The sequence below is a fragment of the Lactuca virosa genome, chromosome 3 (assembly GCF_052849685.1).
Source record: "Lactuca virosa cultivar CGN04683 chromosome 3, Lactuca_virosa_CGN04683_v6, whole genome shotgun sequence".
Classification (NCBI taxonomy): domain Eukaryota; kingdom Viridiplantae; phylum Streptophyta; class Magnoliopsida; order Asterales; family Asteraceae; genus Lactuca; species Lactuca virosa.
Window position 1 is genome coordinate 112,289,081 of NC_136428.1, and position 26,000 is coordinate 112,315,080.

The window sequence follows — 26,000 nt, forward strand, 5'->3', positions numbered from 1 at the left end:
TCTGTTATTCCGAAACAATGTAGTACCAGATGTTGATTATACATTTATACTTCAGAATAAATCTAATTATTTTAACGATAAATAATACTATAATATTAAATTCAACAAATAGAATAGTGGCTGATCCCCATGTTAAAATTACTGAACCCATCACTAAAATAATCAAAAGGCAAATACTTTTTTCTTTTTATCCATGTACTATCAAGTAAAACAAATTTTCCTTTTTGTAATATAAATATTTATTCTTATAATGAAATTCATACCCCAATCATTTTACCCACCGACTCCATTATTCAACAAAAAGAATTACTTGATCACTATTTTTTAAGATCAAAATACATCAACATGTCATTTTTCATAGAAAAAAAAAAGGTATGCGTCTAAAAAAAGTAGAATTGATTAAAAGGAATACCAAAAGTATATATATATATATATATATATATATATATATATATATATATACCTTGAGAAAACTATTTTTGAAGACTAATCATTAGAAGAAGTTCCCGAATTTATATTTTATTTTCACTGTTCAATAGTTTTTTTTATTATTATCGAACTGTTTGATATATTTTTTTTACTTTAGTCTGATAAAAAAATTGAATCACATTCGTTTAAATTCGGACTTTTTATACCACAAATAAAACCCAAAAAAAAAAACAATAAATTCTACTTTGACTAGATCTGTGTGTTTAAATTCCTTTTACTAACGCACCTATAAATCTGGAAATTTAGATTAAAAAAAACGATAAACTGTAATCGCTGGTTTCTCTCTCAAAAAGAGCTGCTCTGTCTTTCTCTCTCTACTCGTCAATTGTGAATCAGAACTGTTAGTGACCTTTGTCTTCCAAAAGCTGATAAAGTCCAGGCATACAATTCTCCTCAACGACCTGAGTAATTGCCCAAAACCCTAATTAATACGGTAGCTACTCAATTATGTTTGTAAAGATTTTGGGATTGATGTGCAAACTATCTGTTACTTACATTGAGCGACGTGTTTCATTTCTATTGATTGAGTGCATTTTTTGTTTGGTATTGGATCATCAGATCCGTCGAAATTGTATGAACTGAGCTCAAATTTTGATGCCAGTTGTATAATTCTGTTTTGTTCTTTTGTTGTTTGTGATTTATTGCAGGTTGATCTGAAGATATTTCTGGTGGAATTCATTGATAATTTAAGAAATCTCTAACGTGATTGGTTGCTCGATCTATTTACCTTTTTATTGCGATTTGGATGGTTTTCTGGCATGCGATTTTGCAGTTAGATGTCATGATCTTCAACCGATTAACAAAGACACTGGAATTTCCATAAGCATTGGAAATTAGCTGTTTTACAGTTGAATTTCCAGCAGCTTTTATGTTATGATAGGTTACTGGTTTCGTAATTGGTGGAAATTTAAGGCGGAACTTTGAGTTGGTTGCAGAATCTAGATATGAGAAATCCTTTGTTGAATAAGCTTTCCATATTTTCTGGCACTAGACCACCGTTAAACTGGCTACTCTTGTGTCTTGTTAGTGTTTTTGTGCTTATTGCTTTGTTAGGTTCATCTTCTTCTGGTGCTTTTGACTCTGTCACCACTAGTGTAAAACCAGAAGTTTATACAAACTATAGAAGATTAAAGGAACAAGAAACAAGCGGATTTTTTGAGTTAAAGAGCTTTGCATCTGAAAATAATGATCTGAAAGAGATTAGGTTATGTGGAAGGGAAAGAGAAGACTATGTTCCTTGCTATAATGTGTCTGCAAATCTGTTAGCTGGATTTAAAGATGGAGAAGAGTTTGATAGGCATTGTGAAGTGTCACAAGATCAACCATACTGTTTGGTTCGTCCTCCACGAGACTATAAAAGTCCCTTGAGTTGGCCAGTTGGTAGAGACGTGATATGGAATGCAAATGTGAAGATAACCAAAGATCAATTTCTTTCTTCTGGAAGCATGACAAAAAGGTAATTCTTTAATTTCAATCAGGATTAACCCAACTTCTCAAATCCTCAATCCTCATTCACATCTTTTCCTTGATCTTCTTATAGGTTAATGCTGCTTGAAGAGAACCAAATTTCTTTTCACTCAGATGATGGATTGTTATTTGATGGTGTCAAAGATCATTCGAGACAAGTTGCAGAGATGATAGGATTAGGAAGTGATGTGGAATTTCATCAAGCTGGTGTAAGTGTTTGTTAACCATATGATTGATAATTCATAAGTTTATCTTAATTTCCTTTTATGGTATAATGCAATTTCTAATGTTATTATCAACAGGTGCGAACAGTGCTTGATATTGGTTGTGGTTTTGGAAGCTTTGGGGCTCATTTGCTCTCATTAAAACTAATGGCTGTATGTATGGCTGCATATGAGTTAACTGGTAGTCAAGTTCAGTTATCTCTTGAAAGAGGTCTTCCTGCAATTATTGGCAACTTCATTTCAAGAAAACTTCCATTTCCATCTTTGTCATATGACATGATCCACTGTGCACAATGTGGTGTTCTATGGGACAAGAAAGGTAGTTTAAAATTAAACCACTTCTGGCATGATTATAGATTATGATTTATGAAAATTAATTTTTTTTTTTTTTAATGTGCTACTGTTTTCATGAATCAGATGGAATGTTTCTTATTGAAGCTGATCGGATACTAAAACCTGGAGGATACTTTGTATTACATAGAACTTCATTAAATATGGAAAAAGGAAGCCCAATTGAAGAGTTCACACAAAAAATCTGTTGGACATTAATTGGTCAGCAAGAAGAAACTTTCATCTGGCAGAAAACTAGCGATCCCCAATGCTACTCATCTAAGTGAGACTTTTTTTTCCCATAATTCCACATATACCCTTTTCCATATTTGTCGATATACGATTTATGGACATTTATTTGGTTTGAAATATCATAGCACACATGGCGCCATTCCTGTTTGCAACGAAGAACAGGAAGATTTTGATATTCAACCGTATTATCAGCCACTTGAATCTTGCGTAACAGGGGCATCCAGCAAACGGTGGATTCCCATCCAGAACAGATCTACAAATTCCCAAATTACCCCTGATGAGCTTCAAATTCATGGAGAGTATTTTTCTTAAATGACTTTTATTCTTGACACGTGTTGAGCAAGTATTGATCCATGTTTGTTTATGCAGGTGTTGAGCAGGATGAATTATATCAAGACTTTGAATCTTCAAGATCAGCTTTGAGAAATTACTGGTCGTTACTCACGCCGTTAATTTTTTCCGATCATCCAAAACGACCAGGGGATGAAGATCCGTTACCTCCTTATAATATGATTAGAAATGTGATGGATATGAACGCACGTTATGGGGGTTTAAACGCTGCGTTTTTGGAAGCGGGAAAATCAGTCTGGGTGATGAATGTTGTTCCAATTAGGGCTCAAAATTCACTCCCTCTTATACTCGATCAAGGTTTCGCAGGCGTTCTTCATGACTGGTAAGTATAATTAGCTTCATTTGACTCTTGAAAATAATCAAGTTAGCATGATTTCTTTTCCAAATAAGGAAATGTCACAGATTTTAGAAAAAAACCCTAAAAAAAGCAAAGTGTTTTTTTCTACGTTTTCTGATATTTTGTGTATACATTTTCTGAGATTGGCGAATTTTAAAATAGACCATATATTGGATCCGTTATGATAGTGATTTGAAGGACAAAAAAAGGTGCCAGTACCACCACTTTGTTTTTTGCAAAAAAACAAAGCAAATAAAATTATCAGAATACCATCATCACTCCCATCCCCATGTGACTACGTGAGTAAACTAAACTGCAGTTCTGAACTTGGTTTGCTGAAAATTACACATATGATCCCTGTCTTGAATTTTCTACATTTTTTGTCCCTCAAAGAATCTTCCGTGACCCTTTTCATCCCTGGAATGGATGCAACAGTGTTGACGCAGACAGCGTCCACTACAATGATGAAAAAAAAAAGTTACAAAAGATTTTCAGCAAATGACATTGACGAAATTACCCTTATTTAATTTCCTTGTGATCAAACATAGGTGCGAACCCTTTCCTACTTATCCACGAACATACGACATGCTTCATGCAAATGGGCTCCTCTCAGACCTTATATCAAAGAAATGCAGCACCACAAACTTACTTCTGGAAATGGACCGAATTCTACGCCCTGAGGTTATTTTTTTATTTTTATTTTTATTTTTTTGTACTTCAAACTCCCAATTTTAACTGATATGAAATAAACATTTATATTTTTCACAGGGATGGGTTGTTCTCTCAGATAAAGTGGGGCCTATTGAAGACGCGCGTACAATTGCTACACAAATACGATGGGAAGCAAGAGTAATCGATGTTGAAAATGGCAGCGACCAAAGGTTGCTCGTTTGTCAAAAGCCATTTCTGAAAAAATAAGGTTTTACTTTTTTAAGTTTTATTCTGTATAAAACAAACTCGGTAATTATTATTTATTCAACACCATTCACATTCCACGCAACAATCACGATATCGTAAGCTGTAGATTACACAAAGTTTTGATGTTTCTTTAATTTTTTTTGTAATCAGACCTACGTTTTGTAAGAAACGTAAATGTTAAATTAAATGCACGTGTTGTTATATCATGTTACAATTTGTGAATTTGACCTATCTCTTCTTTTCTCTCTAGTGGCCATTTTCTGACCATATCTTTCAAATATGTCTCCTAAATCAAACAAACCAACTTCTCTTAATTTTTTCGACATCACGTCAAACATAACAACACCTTCTTCGTTGGAATAATAATGCAAGAATTTATTATAATCAAATCTAGGCACTTCAACTCCTCGATTCATCACTCTCTCAACATATTTACTAGCTTCCAACGACTTCCCAGCCTTCACTAACCCTCCAACAAAAATCGTGTCAAAATTAATCAACGGGTCATCTCCTTTTCGCCCTCTTTTACCTAAATGCCCTTGCAATAGCATTACATATGTGTGCATTGTAGGCTCACACCCTCTCCTTATCATCTCCCTAAACACATTTGTTGCTTCATTTGCCTTTTTTAATCTCAAGAGTCCTTTGATTAAACCATGGTAAACGCTTATATCAGGTCTCTCAATTGATTCGGCAATGTTATAAGCTTCACGGATTCTACCGTTGCTTAAAAACCCATAAATTAATGAACCAAGTATTGTGCAATCTGGTTGTATACCTCTCTCACGCATTTCATCGAACACCTTCCGTGCGTGACCAAGCTTCCCCTTTTTACACATCCAATGAATCACAAGCTTGTAAGTTGAAAGCCCTAAATCGTCAATGGATTGAAAAAGCTTCATTGCTTCATCGAATCTATTTGTTTTGAAAAGCGTTTCCATCATCTTTTCGACACCATCGATATCTACATCAAAACCTTCATCCACCATTACATTCCATATCTTTGAAGCTTCAACCAAATCACCGACGTCACAAAATCCACGAATCAAACACTTGTACGTAAACCCATCTGGTTTAATCCATTCCTTCAATTTTAAAACAATGTGTTTAGCTTCTTCAGCAAGTTTACACCCACATAAAGTCTCAATCACTTTGTTCAGAGTTCCTAGATTATACCCGTAACCAAATCCATTCATTACGTGAAAAAACTCGACACATTTCTTCATCTCCCTCGCGGACGCCAAAGTTTTAATCGCTATCTTATACGTTTTATCTGTAACCAAACGGCTATGGCCGATTTCATTGATCAGATCCCATAAAAGGTCGATGTTTCTTGATTTTCCGACGACGTCGAGCATTTTGTTTACTGTGACGGGAGTGTGATTGAAGGTTTGGGTTTGGGAGAATTTGTGAAACTTGTAGACGGGTTTCCAGGAGTAGGGGAATTTGTTGCAGATTTGGAGGAAGAATTCATGGGTGAGGTCGAAGTCGCAGCGGGAGAGAGAGGTGTGGAGTCTTGATTCCGGCGAGTCTTGTTGTTGGTAGAGGATGGTGCAGACGCGGAGGAGATGTGATGGGTTGACTGGTGTTAAGGGATCGGGAGTGGTTGCTGGTGATGGAGGACATGGTGTATTATAGTCGGAGTAGTTGGTGGTGGTGGAGTGAAATAGGCGGTGGTGGACGGAGGAGATGCGTTTGAGCGGGGTATGAAATTGGAGGCGCCTGATCATTTTGTACGAAGATGCTACAAAACTATCCCAACATGATCGAAGTTTATAATATCTTAACAAAAAAAAAATCTTAACAAAAAAAAAAACAGATACAATGACAAAAATAGCCAATTATCCTAATCACTTTGCGGAAAATAGCCAAAAAAAAATTGAATTTGCAAAAATGGCCATGAAAATCGCAGATGGGAATGGTCCATCTGCGATTTGCACATTCCATCTGCGAATGTACAAGTGGCTAAAGCACAAGTGTGCTTTAGCCACTTGTACATTCGCAGCTGGATTGAATTTTTTTTAATTTTTTTTTTGTATATATAGGGCATTTCAGGGTTAAAATCGCAGATGGACTGTGTCCATCTGCGATTTTCTCTGTATTCCATCTGCGAATTTGCGTTTTTTTAAAATTTTTTTTTTTTTAATTTGACTATGAAATCAATTGGTTTGACTACGAAATAATGTTACTATATATAAACTTTTGTAGAAAATTATCAGTTTAGTTGTTATTTGTTTAGGAAATTTCTCTAAAATCTTTCTAAAAAAATGATTGAATATTTGGTTTGTCTTGTAACCGGTGGGAGATGGGAAGTTATTGAAACAAATCTGGAATACGTATGTCCACATGGAGATATTTCTGAATTTGCTTTGATATTTTCTGAGTATATTAGTTATAGTGATTTTGTATCTTTGGTGAGAAGCAAAATTGGTTTGTTAGACAAATATAGAATTAGTCTTCGTTTCCATCATCCTGAATTAAATTATTATATAGCTATAGTTGAAGACATGGATATTAGAATGTTGATAAATGTAATCAAATGTAGTGGAGAAAGGGCTGTGAAAGTGTTTGTAGTGGTTGATGAAGTAGATGAGGTTAATGAGGGTGGTCACAGTGGAAATCAGCCGGTTGGTAATTTATGCAGCTATAAAGGGAGCAACGATCCGATAGGTACATTCAATACTCCTAGTGTACCTCAGTTTCACAGTGTTGCTGAAAATGTTAATGTTAGTTATTCACCTATTAACTATGTGGATCCTGAGAATTACAAGTATGTTGGTGATGATGATGTTGGTACATATCTTAATGATGTGGGTGGTCGTCGTGATGATGTTGCCGAACAAGAAGTTAAAGTTATGAATAGGCGTGTGGTAGATAAAAGTAAAAAAGAAAAAAAATCGAGTCAAAAAAATGAAAAAAAGCATGTTTACGGGGATTATGTTGATGTTGTTGATGTACGTTTAGATATAACCGACCTACAAAGCAATTCAGATAGAGATGAGTTGGGTGATGAAGTTAAAGCTAAGTTTCCCGATAACCTTTTTTACGGTATGCCCCCTGTACCAGCATGTCCAGTTGATATTAATGAAGATATCCCAACACAGATGGTAGACATGAATCTTCAAAAGATTGAATGTGAGAGTATATTTAAGAACAAAGAACTTTTAAAGCGGTGTATTGGTAAAAAATGTCTTCGAGAAGGTTTTCAGACGAGGACAAGTAGATCCACCAAATCAAGGTATGAAGTTGTGTGTGTTTCGAAAAATTGTTCTTGGTTACTAAGAGCAAAAGCAATTAAAAATTCTGATGGACTTTTCCAAGTGAATAAATTTGTTGATGTACACACATGTTCTTCAACAATTTTGCAACCTAATCATCGACAAGCAAACAAATATGTTTTGGGTGAATATCTTGCTGATGTTTTGGCTGAAGACTATAGTAGAGTTTATCGGGGAAAAGATATTATTAATGATATGAATGCTCAATTGAATATCAATATCTCATACCATCAGGCATGGCGTGCGAAGCAATATGCATTGTTGTTGTTAAGGGGTACGAAAGATGATTCTTTTACCAAACTTTCGGCGTATTGTCACAATTTGGTCAAACATAATCCGGGTACGGTGACACATATTAAAACAGATGGTGATGATCTCTTTGAGTTTTTGTACGTCGCACTCGGTTGCTCGGTTAGTATTATAATATTTTATTAATTTTTTCATTTTTATTTTGGTGTATTTCAATAGATATACAATGTATTGTAGGTACGCGCTTTTGTCAAATTTTGTAAACCGACCCTAGTAGTAGATGGAGCCCACCTAAAGGGCGAGTTCAAAGGTACCATGTTACTTGCAGTTACTAAGGACGGACAAAACCAAATATTACCGGTTGCATATGGTATATGCAAAAATGAGTGTACCGATTCTTGGACATGGTTTTTTCAAAAACTACGTGATTGCATAGGAAATATGCAGGAGCTTACAATTATATCTGATAGGTCTCCATCTATAGCAACATCCGTTGCCAACATTTTTCCTCACGCTCATCATGGAATATGTGGTGTCCATTTGTATTTCAACATAGTATCTAGATTCGGGAAGAGTAACACAGTTAAAGGAATTTTTTGGGAGGCTTGTAGGGCGTACACAGTTGATGCTTTTGACGCTGCCATGGATGTTATGAAAAAGACAAAAGAACCAGTATGGGAGTACTTAAAAAGTATAAATCCAGAAACTTGGTCAAGGGCACATTTTAAAGGGAACCGAAACTTGTATTTGTTGTTATGTTTAGAGCATTGTACTTGTTACTTTAAAACAAATGGTGGTGTCGTTCTTATGTTGTAAGTATTTAAGTTATTACTAGGTCATTAAATTCAACATACAATTACATATACAAATATAAGATCCAACTACATAGGACCAAGACTCGACCCCCAATAAATTTTTGTCATCCGTTGGCGAAACTCTAAAGCTGCGTTCCTTGGGTCAATAAGTTCACGTATTGGTTGGCCTGAAACTAATTGTTCCATAAACATACAAACAAATACACCGCAATCTCCCAAATGGCTACTTTGTTGGGGAACATTTGTTTTAAATATGAATTGCATATTCAATGGAATCCTTGGGATGTTCCTCCGGGCCCAATAGTTAATCTTGTCTAAATAATTTGCCACCCGAGCCTCAAATTTGGTAAAGGTTCCATCACGCTTGAAATTTTCATAAGCCACTCTACCGATACTGTCATAAATATGGACTTCCATATTCGCCAATCGAAGTTCCCCAAATAACCAGTGATTAGGGGCTGAATGAATCGGTAATATGACTTGTATAAGGATAAAAAAGAAATAAATTTTGTTTAGAAATAAGAATACCAAAACATAACGACAATAACGATAATATTTGAAAAAAAATAAAATTTAGTTTACCGTATCGACATCCCACCAAGCAACCATGAAGTTGGGGTATTTAGCAATACCAACCATAAACGCCCTCCAATCCTGCCCTTCCTCCACAGCATGGCAAACAAAAAAATTTGCCGGCATTATTGTATGTCAGTCGTTATCAAAACGTCTCTCCATCAGTATTCTATACCAAAGGGTGATATGCTGCACAAAATTATGATACTTTTGTTAATAACTAAAAAAGAAAATACTTTTAAAAAAATAAATTAAGTATTATTTTACCGCTGACTCCAACCATTTGTCGTGTGTATGCCCAAACAAGGCGCTCCAAAATTCTCTATCTAACACCAAATTAAACAAACGATGTTGCACGTCAAATGAATGAAATAAATAATTCTGGATCACAACCTCACCGCCTGCTACGTAAGGTTGCAGGCGCAACACGGAGAAGTCGTGAGCAACAGCAAATGCTGGAGGAGGAACGGGGCTTCTTGATTTCATATCAACCTTCTTTTTTGCTCTTCTTTTTTGTTTCGGTGTTGTGTGCAGCTAAAACAATATTGAAATGTTTACATCTCTATCTTTCAAATAATTCACATAAAAAAATTCTATTATTACGATATAAGTTTTTAAATTAAACGAATACCTCGGTGTACGGAGGGCACAAATACTTTGATGGATTTCGAGCCCTCGGTTTATCGGGTGTAACTTCTTTGCCATCAAAACCATAAGCATCATAATAATCTACATTTCCCGTAATTTGTATTTCATCTTCCTCCGACACCTAAATTAATAAGCAAAAATCTCTAATTAAAACATGTTTCAATCTACTAAATAAATATTAAAATAAATGTAAGTATAACAACCTCTTTAGCTTCATTATCATTTACATCAAACACATCATCATCAAATTTGTTCCTACTACAACCCGCATTCTCATTCCTCTCCTCCAACTCCTACATTAAAATTAACACATTATAGTTATTAACGAAAGAAACATTAAAAATAAATTATTAAAATCGTAAATGTAATATCTATAATAACCTTGTCGTCTTCAATATCACCAAAAATATATTCATTTGTATTATTTTTATTCATCACTTCATCTTCTACAACCTAAATTTGCAAATATAAAATATGAACACAAATATTAATATATGTTAATAAATTAAAAAAAATAATGTAGCGTGTAACTAACCCGTTCATCAAATTTTGTTTGGAATACTGCAGGCTCCTCAAAACTTATGTTATTCCATAGATCTTCATTATTCACTTCTTCAACAAACACCTCTGTAGGTTCTCGGTTCGTAAACACATGTTGCTCCAGTGCATGTAGCTGTTTCAACACCTCCTCTAGGTTGGGTTTTCCGCTGCGCCCACCTCTACCTTGAGAGCGACCACTAGACGACATACTAGACGAAGATTCGTCTTGTCTCCTAAAATGGTCCCGTACTGGGGATGGAACTGATTTCCGTTCACCATATACATACTCTTGAAATGACATATAATAAAAAAATGTCATCTCATCATCACTCGGTGACATTTTATTTCTTGGTGGTTGTACCTCCTAAAAAATAGAACATATTAAAATTGCATATAAAAGTATAATAATGAATTTTATTAATAATTAAAAAAAATTTATAAACCTGTATCTTTGAAAAAATCTTGTTCACATCAACCCATTTCAATTTTTTTTGTCCCACTCCATCGTTTCGTTCGAGGCATGTCTCTATTTTTTCTCAATACAAATCCACACGCACGAACAGCCGGAAGCATCTTATATATCCATATCTACAATTTTTACAATTATAGTAATAAAAGTTAAAATTAAAAAAACTATCATAACAATAAAACCATTTAAATATAAGTAAATTTTTATACCCTAATTGGAGCCGTAAATCCTGAGACAGTGTATTTTAAAGTTTGACGACGCTCAGGAAGTGATAAATATTTATTTATCTTGTTCCATGTATCCTCAAGGTTATCATACGTAAAATCCCATAAATAGCTACCCCAAGCGAAACTAACAAAACAAAACAAATTTAGTTATAATATAACTTAACATTAATAATATAAAAGTATCAAAGTAAAGAAAAAATACATGTTCCAAACATCCAAATTCTCAGCCAAAAAAAACCAATCTTGTGGCACGCGATCATTTATTTCTTTTCCCAAAAAACCTTCACATAAAATGTAAATCAAACATACTCTAACTGCATCGGCATCGTCAACTTCTAAGAATGGTTGATTTAAAATAAAACTTTTCAGGTCACCGATTTTCACCGAACTATTTGTATGGTTCGGAAATAGCCGCTCACGCAATAAACATCTTTTTTTAGTACTAACTATTTTTTCTGACACTTTTTTCCCGATGTTTTTTGGATACTCCGCAAATTTCAACCCGGTTATCAAACAAAACTCTTCCGGCCCATATACCAATTTCGTATCGGCTACTCTAAAATATAACCGTTTTATTCCATCTGGAGATAAAACAGCGTCCGGCCGTATCTGATGAAGGAACATTTTGTGGAACAACAATCCGTCCCCTTGTAAACGAGGGACGTCCAACAAATAACCAAATAATGTATCTCTAAATATTTCACGTCTCACACCATCTAACACTTCAAACACTTCCCATATGTTACACCCCGATCCCTTTAAGTTTACAATAGCTTTCACATCGAAATAATTAGAATTATGCTGCAAAAAACACAATAACATATTAGAAAACTAAACAACTATTTCATTTTAAAATATTTTATTATTAAATGCAATAATAACATAATAACAATGCAAATACAAATATTTAATAAATAATTTATATATTTACGCTAAAAAACAATAAATACTATAACAATTTTTCAACTTAAACGGTAACTATATAAACAATTTTCCAAGTAATACGACAAATATACAAACGATTTTTATCTTTATAATTATATTAAATAACATTTTCTAACCATATAAACAAGAACAAACAAATTTTCAACTAAAACGACAACTAAACTAACAAATTTTCAACTTATACGAGAAATATACAAACAATTTTTAAGTTTCAAATTATATAAAATAACATATTCTAACCAAACATATTGTAAACCACTAACCAAACATATTGTAAACATTATTCTAACAATTTATTTAACTACTAACTTAAAAAAATAAGCATATTCTAACCATTTGACTAAATGTACAACTACCCGATGCACACTCTACGCAGTCTCTACTTGTACATTTATACAACCACTAACAAAATAGCATTTCAACTTCAAGTTTAGTAATAACAAATATTAAAACTATCAAATACAACAAAATTACCCTATCACAAACAATATAATTTCTTTTTTTTTACACTAACTAATACAATAAATAATAAAATAATAAACATAAAAAGAGTTAAAATCTAACCATATTTTCGGGATTGTTGAAGTAATCGTCCATTTTCTTCAAGAAATCGTCAAAAGGAATCCCCGAGAGAGAGAGAGAGTTTTTATATATTGAAGAGTGAAAAATGAGGAAAAAAAATCCTTTTATAGAATTTCCTGCGAAAAATCGCAGGTGTATAGTGAAAATCGCAGATGGACTTTTCCATCTGCGAATGTACAAGTACCTAAAGCACAACTGTGCTTTAGGTACTTGTACATTCGCAGATGGAAAAGTCAAATCGCAGATGGACCATTCCCATCTGCGATTTTGAAGGCCATTTTTGCAATTTCGATTTTTTTGGCTATTTTCCGCAAAGTGATTAGGATAATTGGCTATTTTTGTCATTTTCTCAAAAAAATAATAATAAACGAGCCATAATCCCTAATTACTTATTTATTTTCAGCCAAAAAAATAAGGAAAATAATGGTCTTATTATGTATTTCGATTTTACCATTTTAGTCCTTAAAGTTTTTTTTCCGTGCCTTTTAAAGAAATAATATTATTTTTTACCTGTTCATTTGGTCACCTAACCTAATACAACCGGTTTCATATGTCATATATCATTTTTGTTTGTTGACATGCCTAGTCACACTTGATTATTTGACTTTTTTTAATACAACCGGTTTCAAATTCCTCCAATTAACTCAACTCAAATGAATCATAACTGTTTCTAAGGTTTTTTAACTAGATCAAATTTTCAAACTCATTTATGAATGTTTAATACAATTACCAGCCACAAGTTTACAAGATAAACGAAGAGAAGCCTGAATTTGAGCTTCGGACTGAAATCGCTTGAGGGTTTCGGAGAATCACTTCGATGGAGGTAATGAAGGATGTACAAGTGGAGTATCTCTTTCGTTTCGGGATTAAATATGTGACTTTCCTGCTTCCATCCTCCTTCGAAGTAGTTGTCATCTTGCTTTCCCAACTATGGTTGAATATGAGAAGTTAATAAGGGTTTATAGGTGTTGTAAGTCTTAATAATTCTAGGGTTTTTGTTGTTGCTATGAAATAGGGGATTTCGAGAGAGAGACCTTTTCAGTTCTCTCTAAACGCCGACCAAGGAGGAGTAAAGGGTTTTATTGGATTCGAACTAGGGTTTTTGTTGGTGTCTCGAATCAGACATCAAGTTTTACAAATATTTGTTGGGTAATGAACACAAAGCTATTATTCACACTTTTTGAGTCGATAGAAAACGATTTGGATCTAAAAAGGTCATGCAACCCGAAGTAGATGATGAATAGGAGCTCTGTGTGTGAGAGAGAGAGTGTGTGTGTATGCGTATGAGAGTGTGACAGTGTGTGAGGTAAAAAGACATGTCATTTCGTTTATAATAAACAAATAAATCAATAAATCAATTAAGTGAGTTGGCATAATCTAACATCCCAAAAATACAACCCAAAAATTTTCGTTTGAAAACTTTACTAAACCATAATATCAAATATTAAAAGATAAATCCATGGATCATGCGTCTCAAAATGTCATAATAAGTTTATCAAATCAACTGATGTCAAAACATATCAAAATATCCGAATAAAACTCCTAGGATAAACTGAAGTTGTGGTGTGTGTCATGCCATCATCCCGAGCTCTTCCCCTTACTAGCGGAAGTACCTGAAACCAAAATCTGAAACTGTAAGCACAAAGCTTAGTGAGCTCCCCCAAACTACACATACCATACAATAACATATAAAGCAACTACTGGGCCTTGCCCACTGCATCGGACCGAAGTCCGGAAACTGCATCGGACCGAAGTCCGGGACTAACCAGAGCCTTGCCCTCTGCATTGGACCGAAGTCCAAAAACTGCATCGGACCGAAGTCCGGAACTAACCAGGGCCTTACCCTCTGCATCAGACCGAAGTCCGGAACTAACCAGGGCCTTGCCCTCTGCATCGGACCGAAGTTCGGAACTGACTGAACATAACATAGCATAATCATAACTACTAGCATAAACACAGATACTGCATACTGCATCGGACCGAAGCCCGGAACACATAACACAAAGACATGCTTGAATCACAAAGACCTCAAGCACACTGAACTACTGCATCAGACCGAAGTCCGGAACTACTGCTAACTAAACGGGCCGGCATTGTGGTCGTAGACCCGTTCCTACTGGAAGGAAACTCACCTCTTAACGTTGGCTGCTGAGATGCTAAATCTGAAACGGGCTGATTGCTGCTCCGGAACTCCCCGGCTACAATCCCATAAACACTAAATCAGATACTGATAACTGTTTTCAGGGTAAAGTGACTATTTTACCCCTGGTCAAAGTCAACTTCCTGGTTGACTCTACTCGCCGAGTCCTACTATGAACTCGCCGAGTTCCCGGACTCACACTTCTCTAACTCGCGACTCGACTCGCCGAGTTGGGATGTAGACTCGCCGAGTCCCTCTACTTCCAGATCCTTGTTCTAACTCACTGGGTCCTCTTCCACTCGCTGATTTAACTCACAACTCTAAAATCGGAGAAATCAGGAGTTTACACTCCGACTCGCCGAGTCCAAGAACAACTCGTCGAGTCCTATGCATGTCCTCACTAAACAGTTGATTCTAATCGATTCCAGTGCATCCAATTCATAGATATGAGCTTCTAGGGCCGATATAACACGTAAAGTTGCCAACTTTACGTACATGTATAGAGGTATGAAGCTAAAACACCAAAATAAGCTAGAAATGGGAACCTAGGGTTTGGAACAAGGCCTTGCTTTGCAAAAAGGTAGCTACTTTGAGCTCCTGGGGCTCAAAGATGTCCAGATCTATAGCTCACTACCCTAAGGGAGCTCCAATCTCAAGTTTGGACCTTGAAATGTCCCAAAAATGGCAAAACAAGCATATATGAAGATCTACTAGGAAAATGAACAAGGTAGAGGCTTTATTACCAGATGAAGTAGCAAATGGAAGCTAGCTTCTGGATCTCCTTCTTCTCCTTTGCACCTTCTCTCTTTCCTTCTCTTCTACACTTCCAAGAATACACCAAAACACTCAAAATCAAGAAGGAATCACTCAAGCTCACCAATGGAGGCTAGGGTTTTGAGGGGGAAACGCTCTAAGGGTGCTGGAGGCTGGGATGGGGGCTATAAGGACGTTTAAATAGGGTACAAACCCTAAGGATTAGGGTTTCATCTAGACTGGCCTACTCGTCGAGTCCAGGCGCGGACTCGCCGAGTAGATCACTTAAAACCCGCGTCCAACCTGGCATCTACTCGACGAGTTAGGACTACTACTCGTCGAGTAGCTCTTTATAAAAGACTTTTAATAAATTAATACGTACCAGGAACGGGGCGTTACACATAAGGGGGTAACCGGGTTACCCCTTCGTTTTGACAATAATGACTAATTAGACCCAACAAAAATAACTTTATTCCCTTAAAAGATACGAAAAAATTTTAGGAACTGAAAGAGTAAAGTCAAAATACATAACAAGGCCGTTGTGTCATTTTCCAAAAAAAAATACCATTTTTCCCATAATAGTCGCTATGACTCACTAAGACAGTAGTTTTCTTAAAAAATTACGGCCAATGTAACCAAAAAAAACTGACTACTCTTTCGGACAATGTGTTACTGTTTTGTGGGCTGTCTACTTTTTAAGGGCTTGTCGGCCCATAATACATAAAGTTTTACTTTTCAGATTTGTTCATTTTGACTACTCTTTCAAGTTAGGTGACTACTATTTTCTCTCATTGTAGCCTTTAAAGAACAATCAAGTATCTTTCGATTCTTGATATAATTTTAACGTATTTTTGATTAGGACTAGCTTTTATATATATAGTTTAAAAAAAACGAAAAAAAAATGTGAAAGCGTAGGTTTAATACGAAACCTACAGTGTACAAGTAATACACAAATTGTGCATCAAATATATGTACACCGTGGGTTTCCTTGATGAAACTGTAGTTTTTTAAAAATCTACTCTTTGGGATACCGTAAATCTTAGAGAGTAAATCGTAGGTTTCTAAAAACCTACAGTTTTGATTTCGAATATAGAAAAAAAAAATCATTTATATACGTTTCACTGAAACGTGGGTTTTAGGCGAAAGAGTAGGCAAATTAGGAAACCTACGATTTCAGTGGCAATTATGCAGTGGCGAGGCTATTTGATATCATGGTGGGTCACTTGACCCACTTTTTTTTATATAATAAGTTATATAACTTAAAATTTGTGACCTGCCTAAACAATTTTAAATGAACCATCTTAATATTTTTGACAAAGAAAAAAATGTATAAATCATATTTTTAAAGCCACATTCTATATTTTAATAGCCCAGTATTTGTTAAGATATAATTCAATATCCATAGCCGAATACAAGTTAAACTAAAAACTAATAATAATAAACGTTAACCACGAATTAGCAATGTTGTTTCACAACACATGACGCTTCAACTCTTCACAATCGTCGATCAAATATTGCCTATGGGCTGTTGCAACCGCCGATAAGTTATTCTACTTTGTTAACTTTGTGAGCATTAAATTCATCGTGGATCAAAATCGTGAATTAATGATAGTAATTTAGTTCAACGTAGGCAGTAGGTTTAATTGCATTGGATCAATGTTGTTTTTTCTTTAAATTGTTGCTTGTTAATACTTATTCCATTAGCATTAAAGCTATTGAATGTTTGTTAATACTTAATAGTGATTTTTTTTCACTTTTTTTATTGTTCCACAATACCACGATAAGTTTTTTTTTTATTGTTTCAAAGTTTCAATATTATAAAGGATTAGTAATGATATAAGTGTGACAATATATCTAAATATAAGACATCATCAGGTACAATTGTACGATTTATTATTATTATTATTATTATTATTATTATTATGTTGCTACATTTCAACCCGATACGAACCCGTAACTAGTATTTTTGATTTTTTTTAAATTTTCTATTGGTTTTATTAAAATAGTGAACCATGTGGTTTTACGTTCTAGACTCACCACTGTTATTATGGGTTAAGTGATAATTTTTGGCTAAAAATAGATAAGTAATTAGGGATTATGGCTAGTTTAGTAATTTTATTTATCTTAATTACTTAAAAGGGTAAATTATATGATGGGAAATTTATTAATAAACCCATATAAACAAGAATATTAATAATAATAAACTCATATATCGTTTATTCCGGCATTTATGTTTATTCCGACAAACGATATTCCGAATTATTTATTATCATTCCGGAGTTGATGGTGGTTGGTAGAATTCGGATTCGGAATCTGACACCTCATACGTTCCAGACTGAAAATAGTATTTTGGAATGTACGGGCATTCCAGAATGTTGTTTCGGAGAGGTAAATGCAGGGTATTTGTATGTTCTTTGTTCCGTACATGAAGTATATTTGTCTCTTTGTACCCTAATTCGTCCACAATCAACGTTTTTTATAGGTTTCGCATTCTAAGAGAATGAGAATGTATATGGATATTTTTTGAGTACCAGTTTCTAGTATAGGGCAATGACAGCGTATCGAGAGATTTATTCAGTATATTGTTCCAGACTACACATGTTTTGGTGTAGATAGAACCAATGATATCAACTTCGTTGGGTTAATTACATTGGTAGCTTCCAAGTCCATATTACACACTAATCAAATACGTCTATGTTTTCAATGTCCTGGATCAAGTATAGTTATGCAGATTCTTGACGATAGTGATGAAAAACATTTTCTTAGTTTTGTTAGTAATATGTCTCCTAACACAGTACAATTGTTTGTTGTTAATAATGTTATGAGAAATGGTATTCATCGATTTGTCGGGGAAATCGTTTTGGTGGCAATGAATCTTCCAATGTTAGAAGTAACCAAATTTGTAATTTCTTACCTATAACAACCAACAAAGGCTTATACATGTAACATTCAGTTTTCCGATGTTCCTGATTTCGAGATAGCGGATCATGATTTAACCAATTAAAGGTCTTGGGCTTCAAGGGGATTGATTTTAGACCTTATTGGATGTTGATAATGTTGGTTAAACGATTTTAAGCCCTTAAAGTATGTGTTGGAGCCAAAGGGGTAAAATGAGAAAAGTAATATTATGTACTTTTGTGTGTATTAATAAATTAGTTTTTGTATGCTCTAAGCCAAAAGTAAGTTGATAGAATTGTGGGGCTTGTCAATACCTTCGCGTGCATACAAAGATAACTGAAAATGAAGTTAGAACGAAGAAGTTATGATGGTTTGAAGCTGAAGCTGAAAACAAGAAAAAATCAGGAATTTATCAGCCTCCAATACCCTCATATCATTCTTTGAGTGAAACCCTAGTCTCATTTGAGTAAATTGAGCTTGTCCTTTCTCATTGAACCATTTTTAGTGCATTTTGGTGCTAATTTAATGAAAATTGAAGATTAAGAAAGACTATTTGGTTGCAAGGGATGTTGTTTCAAGCTTAGATTCATAAAGTTCATATCTTTTCTAGACTTTTGTAAATAAAAAGCTTCAACCTTTACTTTCTAGTTGTTAGATCTTGCTAATGGTCCATTTTATGCACTTTTGGTTCATTTTATGGGTGATCTTGGAGTTGAGTGGAGTTTAACATCTTTTGATCAGTTTGGAATGTTTCTTGGACCTTATGGACTAGGAAAGTTATGATCTTTTGCCTTCCCTTTAAGTCATGCAAGTTATCTTGGTCATTTAAGTCATTTTGGTGTATTAAAGTTTAGATCTATAAAGTTTGTGGCATTATTATGGATAAAGTTGAAAACATTATCTATCTAAACATCATATTGATTCAGATCTTAAGGTTGGAGACTTGGACTTAAAAATTAAGTTGAGAATGATACATTCTTGGCCCCTTTGAGACTTAAGGTCTAAATCTTGGTTGTTTGGGCCATCTTAATGGATAAAGTTGGAAACTTTATCCATTATGAAGCTATTAGGTAACATATATGATGTTATGAGCCTTGGTCTTTAAGGATTAAGCTCTTAATGAAGAAAATGACATTCTGCCAGAGACCACGATGTGGTGGTGCTCTGCCTCGCGATTATTTTGTTATTTGGCAGCCACAACGTGGCCAATAGTTAATCATGATGTGGCCAACAGTTAGCCACGACGTGGTGGTCCGCTAAGTTAATTTTGACCATTGACTTTTTGACCAGTTTGATTTTTGGTCAAACCTTGATAGAATCGAGTGTTTAGCTAGAAACTAGTCTCAGTTTGGCATTAAGTAGCTTGTGTTAGTTGTTCTGTTGCTGAGGTTGCTGTTGAGCTTCTACTGGTTAGCTCAGATGAGTTTTCTCACTATACTTTGTACTATAGTATGTATCCTTGTGTGTAGGATGTTGTTATGTTGTATTGACCTGTTAGTCTGGTAGATATGTTATAATTACATGTGTTGTTGGTTTTTGTTTGTTTCTTTGCATATATCGATATATTGTGGTTAGGTTGAAGCGGTCTTGTTGCGTGCTCAAAGGCCAAGATACATGGGCGTTCCAGGTGTACTGTAGGTCTTACGGGTCGGTCCAGTCAGACTGTAGGTCCAAGAAGAGCGGTCCAGCTAGATGTTGTAGGCTCGAGAGATCGGTCCATACATGTGACAACCTGACACTTTTTCCGTTATCCTTACCCAGTTTCCGTTAATAAAATTTGGGTTTTTATTTAATTCCGTCAAATTTCTTAGTTTGGGAAGGACTTTACGTTTTAAATAAATCAATTCGGATTTATTTCCGTTCACGTTAGTATTATTTTTGGTCTAACGGAATATTCTAAGCTTAGTACAATCAAAGTTTGGGTCCAAGAATGAGTTTTTCCAAGTCAAAGAGTAGTATCCGAGCCAAACACCCCTTCGAGAGGAGTTTACGGCTGCAAACTCGAGTTTACGGCCGCAAACTCGAGTTTACGGCCGTAAACCCCCCACCCCACCCCTTGGCCGTAAACTCACCCCTATATAAGGGATGAGTGGCCTTCATTTCACACTTTACACATCTCAGGAGCTTTCTCTCTCTACTCTCTCTCTCTCTCTACAATTTTTGAAATTGCTCAAGGACCCTCAAGAATGTAAGTGATTCTTCACTTTGATTGTGTTTCTATCTCACTTCTAGTGGTAAATCCATGTTCCTATCTCATGAATCTTATCTTTTTCTAGATTTTATCTCTCACCAAGAACACCAATAACACACACTAGTTCTTGGTGGCTAAAAACCTCATTCCAAGCTTCTTAACAGTAAGTAACTACCATCTGTACTTGATATCTACTAGAAACCATCGATTTTCGCCTAAAAATCGACCTGAAACGCATGAACACAGAGGGTTTACGGCCGTACACCCTTCAATGGCCGTAAAATCCATTTTTGGTCGATTATTGGCCTTTAAACTCTTCCTTGAACTGGGCACGAGGCTTAGGACACTTCCAAAAGGCTAGAAAGGACCTTGAAACACCGAAAATCGCACCTTTCACCAAGTGTTTACGGCCGTAAACCCATGGGCCGTAAACCCATGGACCGCAAACACTTGGGCCGTAAACATATGGGCCGTAAACCCTGTTGGGCCGCAAACCCTTGACCGTACACTCCTTTTACGACCACAAACTCCCCATTTTCAAATCACATGCGATTCTAACACTTAGTTTCAAGTGTTTCCTGGTCCCTAGGATGATTTCCTTCCATAACAAATAGTGTTTTGCCCTCACCTAATGCATATATGTACTTTTACATGCTAAATAGGATCCGTTTGTGCCCGAGGCTTTATTTGACACTCAGCAATTCCTAGCAACTTACACTCGAATCCCACGTCAAACAGTGAGTTCATACCCCTACGTTTTTTCCGAGTTTTTCATGTTTTCAGGGGGGGGGGGGGGAATACAAGCAAAAGTACAAGGAAACTTGTGCTCAAAGTATATTATTTTGTTTAAAATAATTATATGTTCAGTATGCTTTTAACACAGAAAACAGTTTTACCAAACGATTAAGAAATCAACTCGTAGAAACAGTTTTCAAAACTAAAGCAATGAACTTGTGAATCTTGTCATAAAATGTGATATTTTATAAAGGATTCATACACATCATAAACAGAATTTTCTGTATTATTACATGCAAATTTTTAGTCTAAAGTTGGAGACACGTCATTGGTAACACTCCCACCGAATTCGAGAGTGTAGGACTAGCACTTGTAACCAGAATCTCTTGTAGGGAGAGCGTGACTGTTATGTATAGATCTATACGGGACTGACTATCCCGCACCTCGCTGCTAGCTACAGTGGGACCGTCAGGTCTACGGGTGACAAAGTCATAAAAAGATACTGGCCCCGTTACGTGACATATCAAGTCTAAGTATGGTTATGACACTCACAACCTAGATAACAGAATTTACTTTTGTAATAATGAAACAAGTGAACTAACCTCAAAGTAATAACCGATTTGATTACTAGAGGGTATTAATAATACCCTTAGGATTTAGTTCACCACTTATTTAATAGTTTTATTTATGTAATAAGGCTAATACACCTCACAGAGAGCAAACAGGGTTTTTCAAGGAAACTACATCTAACGATATAAGTATGGTAGATGCTTGTACACCTCAGACAAGAACAGATAACCAACTGTCAACTTTTAAGGAAAATATAGGATTTTCCTGGGATAACTCAACCTTACATAAACAGGCTGTTTAACAAATAACTAATGGATAATCAAACATATTTCATAAGAAAATATAGGATTTTCTTGGAAAACACTTTTCAAATGATCAAAGAAACATTTCTTTCACCAGAACTAAATACTTATGAACTCACCAGCTTTATGACGATATTTTAAAACTGCTTGTATTATCAGGGCAACAATAGACAGGTACTCTTGCTAACTTTTGGAAAAGACGGAGCATTTTGGAGTCACGTCTTTTACTTTTGTTATATACTAATATGAACAAACTATGTTTTCAAACATATGTAAATATTCATATTATAATGTAACGGTTGTGTTTACTTTGATTGCTATGATACGATTGTTGTGATACTATGCATGACGTCACCGGCCCCCGGACGTTTCCGCCGTCCGTTCCGACGGTTCGGGGGTGTGACAATACATACGGTTGGCCTCGAGGGGCGGTCCAGGCATACTGAAGGCTCATGGATGCATGCATTATATGTGTATTGTATGCGTCAGGTATTTTGGGGAATTTACTAAGCTTTGTGCATATAGTTGTGGATTAAATGTTTTTCAGGTACTTTATCAGTTCCTAGGAAGGCGAAGGCGTGACTGTACACACCCAACAGCAGTTTAATGATTTGAAATTATGCGACACTTTTCTCTATAACTCTTATTTCTAACTACGGTTTACAAATAAAGGATTTTGCCTCGAATATGTTTTATGAAAATATGTGTTTTAAAAATGAAAAAATTATTCTGAAAATTGGGACGTTACATTAAATGGAGGTGATTTTAGGTATAAAGGTAAGGCTGTGAATGATGCTTCTCCAACACTTAATGTTGATGAATCTGCAAATGATGAGGAAAACCTAATGTTGTTGGTTGATGATGGTAATATAATTCCACATGGATAACCACTACAACATTGTTAGAGTTTCACTAAATTTGATGGGGAGGGTACTGAAGGTGAAGAGGAGGAAACTGGACCCTTGAAACTTCGAAAACCACAAGAGGAAAAGTTTCCTTAGTATTATTATTATTATTTTGATTTTGAAGAAACATAAACTACCCATTGGGACATGCCTGAACATTTACCATTGCCCGAATTAGCTCAATAAAAACATAAAGGTGTCACAACCTACAATTATACTTCTTATGTGAAGAAGTACCAACTCTTCAAAAACAAGGAAGAATTTATGCTTAAATTAGGATTCAAATGTGTTACTGAAGGGTTCCAAATGAGAGTGACAAAATCTACAAGAGACATGCTAAAGCTGTTTGCTTTGTGGAAATTTTTAAATGGTGGATATGGGCAACAAAAGATAAAGATATTGATACATTTGAAGTGGTTAAACTATCGGAGATCCACACTTGCTCAAACACACAACTACGTCCCCATCACCGACAAGTCAACAAAAAGGTATTGTGTCACTTCTTGAAGGGCATATTAGCCGATAGTACATATAATATGTTACGGGGGAATCAAATACAACAAAATTTAAATGATTGTCTCAATATACATATTTTATACTGGCAAACATTGAGTAATAAAATGTATGCTTTAAATCTGTTGAGAGGGACCCATGAATAAAGCTTTGAAAGATTTCCTTTATATTGTGTTGCAATTTGGAGAAGAATAATTCAGGGACGTGTTTGTGGGTTTTTGTGTTATCTCAGGGTACTAATCTCGAATGATTTGTGGGGGTTTATAGTCTTTTTTTTTGTTGATATTTTATGGTTTTTTTGCAGGAAGGTACTGATAAAATTGGTCTCCATTCACTATGTTAACTTATTTGGTAAATTATATCATATAATCTATAAAGAATCGCTTGAAAACAGTTTTTTAAAATATAATGTTTTAATTGCAATTGTATAATTGGTTGAATTTCCCAAAGTACATATTGTATTATCTAAAATTAAAAGTAGAGATAGGTTAAAAATATTAATTTTAAACAATTACGGTAAATTTAGCAATATGACATTTAATGTTGTATTTAAAGAAATATTTGAAAATTTAAGATTCAGCATAATTATTTATAATATGCCAATAGATTTTATTAATATAGATTGATATATTACTTATTTATTATTTCGTTTGTATTTATTTCAAAATTTTATTTTAGAATATGTTTAATGTTTACACATTAATATTCATTGATATATATATATATATATATATATATATAATCAACCCATATAATACACAAATATCGTAGCTATTTGTTTAATAATATACAAAAGATGATGATAATAATTTAATGATGCTTTCTAAAACAAACACTTTGTTCCCCTTCTAATTCATTTTACCCCGTTTTGTGATATCATTTTTCCATTTTTTGATAATTTAGTAATGAATGTGAATGTTCGCCTAAACAAAACAAAAGGAAATTATAAATTATAAGTAACATCATAGAAAATAAAGTCAAGAAATTTCAGATAATCAATAATCAAAATGCTAGATTTTTTTAACTGACAAACTAACCTACTCTTAAATATTATCTATGAACCCTAATAAAACTTGAACCGATACTAAATGCCGGGACATAAAACAACTACATTTCTAGGAGTATACATACATTTTTCACTAATGACCATTCGTCTTATTAAATATGCATTTCAAAAAAAAAAATAATAACTTTTTAAATTATTTTTCTAACTAATATTTTTATAAGAAGCTTTTTCGTCAAATAAAAGAAATTTTGAATTTGCTTTTTTGTGAAAATACTATTATTTTACAAAATAAATAGCAATTTTTTAGAATGACCATTCATAAAATAATTTCTTAACAAAATTAATTTTTAAACTTATCTGGAAAACAAACGATTAGTTTATAATAATTTTGTAAAACAATAATCATTTATATTTGGGGCAATTACTAATCTAGCCAAATTAAGGAAGTGATTAGCAATTTTTAGCCAAAAATTAGTAAATGTCCAAATATAGACCACGAAACCGTAGGTTTCTATATTCGTCTACTGTTTCGCCAATTCGTCTATTGTTTCGTGTTTTGTATAATTTTTTTTTTCATTTCTAAGATACAAAACCGTAGGTTTTTAAAACCTACGGTTTCCTCTCGTTTTAGCTACGGTTTCCCAAACCGTAGCCTACAGTTTTGGGTAAAAAATCCGGTTTTTTATTTTTATTTTATTTTTTTAAAGTCTACTGTTTTGGGGTTTAATCTACTGTTTTGTCAAAAAAGCTGGTTTTAATTTTTTTTATTGTGATATAGAGTATTAGAAAGAGTGTTTATAAGATGTAGAATTATTTTAACAATTATTTTATTAAAATTTTTTGAGAATTCAAAACAGTAGACTTAAAAAAGAAAAAAAAACGTATTTTTTCCCAAAACCGTAGGCTACGGTTTGGGAAACCGTAGGCTACGGTTTGGGAAACCGTAGCTAAAACGAGAGGAAACCGTAGGTTTTAAAAATCCTACAGTTTTGTATCTAAGAAATGAAAAAAAAAAATTATACAAAACACGAAACAGTAGACGAATTGGCGAAACAGTAGATGAATTACCACAAAAGAGTAGTCAACGTTGACCGTAATACTCTTTTGTGGACTATTTTTGCTATTATTTGATAAGTAATTAGCAATTATGGCTAGATTTGTATTTTCCCTTTTATATTTTAACACTTCTTATTTTGTTCAATTTTATTGATTGTTGTAGAAGATAATCATATTGAAAGAAAAAATAATAGTTCAATACCTTAACTAATAAGTAGTTGTCTCGTTTTGTAGTGA

The 26,000-nt window shown here is 34.4% G+C and overlaps 2 protein-coding genes and 1 long non-coding RNA gene across 4 annotated transcripts; 1 reads left to right on the forward strand and 2 right to left on the reverse strand.

The window, feature by feature from the left end:
- The first annotated feature begins 737 nt into the window (after positions 1-737).
- Positions 738-4,574, forward strand: QUL2 (QUASIMODO2 LIKE 2). Of its 2 annotated transcripts, none has more exons than XM_079085354.1 (9): positions 738-922; positions 1,137-1,945; positions 2,030-2,165; positions 2,259-2,499; positions 2,598-2,793; positions 2,888-3,056; positions 3,131-3,435; positions 3,999-4,131; positions 4,219-4,574. In XM_079085354.1, exons 2-9 carry the CDS (start codon positions 1,434-1,436, stop codon positions 4,366-4,368), a joined length of 1,842 nt encoding a protein of 613 aa, XP_078941480.1. In that variant the 5' UTR covers positions 738-922; positions 1,137-1,433; the 3' UTR covers positions 4,369-4,574. The 2 variants fall into 2 exon arrangements, with proteins under 2 accessions (XP_078941480.1, XP_078941481.1); XM_079085355.1 differs by having other exon boundaries at positions 738-894.
- LOC145166393 (Pentatricopeptide repeat (PPR) superfamily protein) lies at positions 4,568-6,177 on the reverse strand. The gene has a single exon (XM_079085357.1). It carries the CDS (start codon positions 6,096-6,098, stop codon positions 4,572-4,574), a length of 1,527 nt encoding a protein of 508 aa, XP_078941483.1. The 5' UTR covers positions 6,099-6,177; the 3' UTR covers positions 4,568-4,571.
- A 3,843-nt stretch (positions 6,178-10,020) lies between these two features.
- LOC145163157 (uncharacterized) lies at positions 10,021-10,508 on the reverse strand. Its single transcript, XR_013739611.1, has 3 exons — positions 10,467-10,508; positions 10,135-10,224; positions 10,021-10,052 (listed from the first exon to the last, which is right to left on the reverse strand). It is a non-coding gene; the product is annotated as an uncharacterized LOC145163157 (long non-coding RNA).
- Between the last annotated feature and the right edge of the window lie 15,492 nt (positions 10,509-26,000).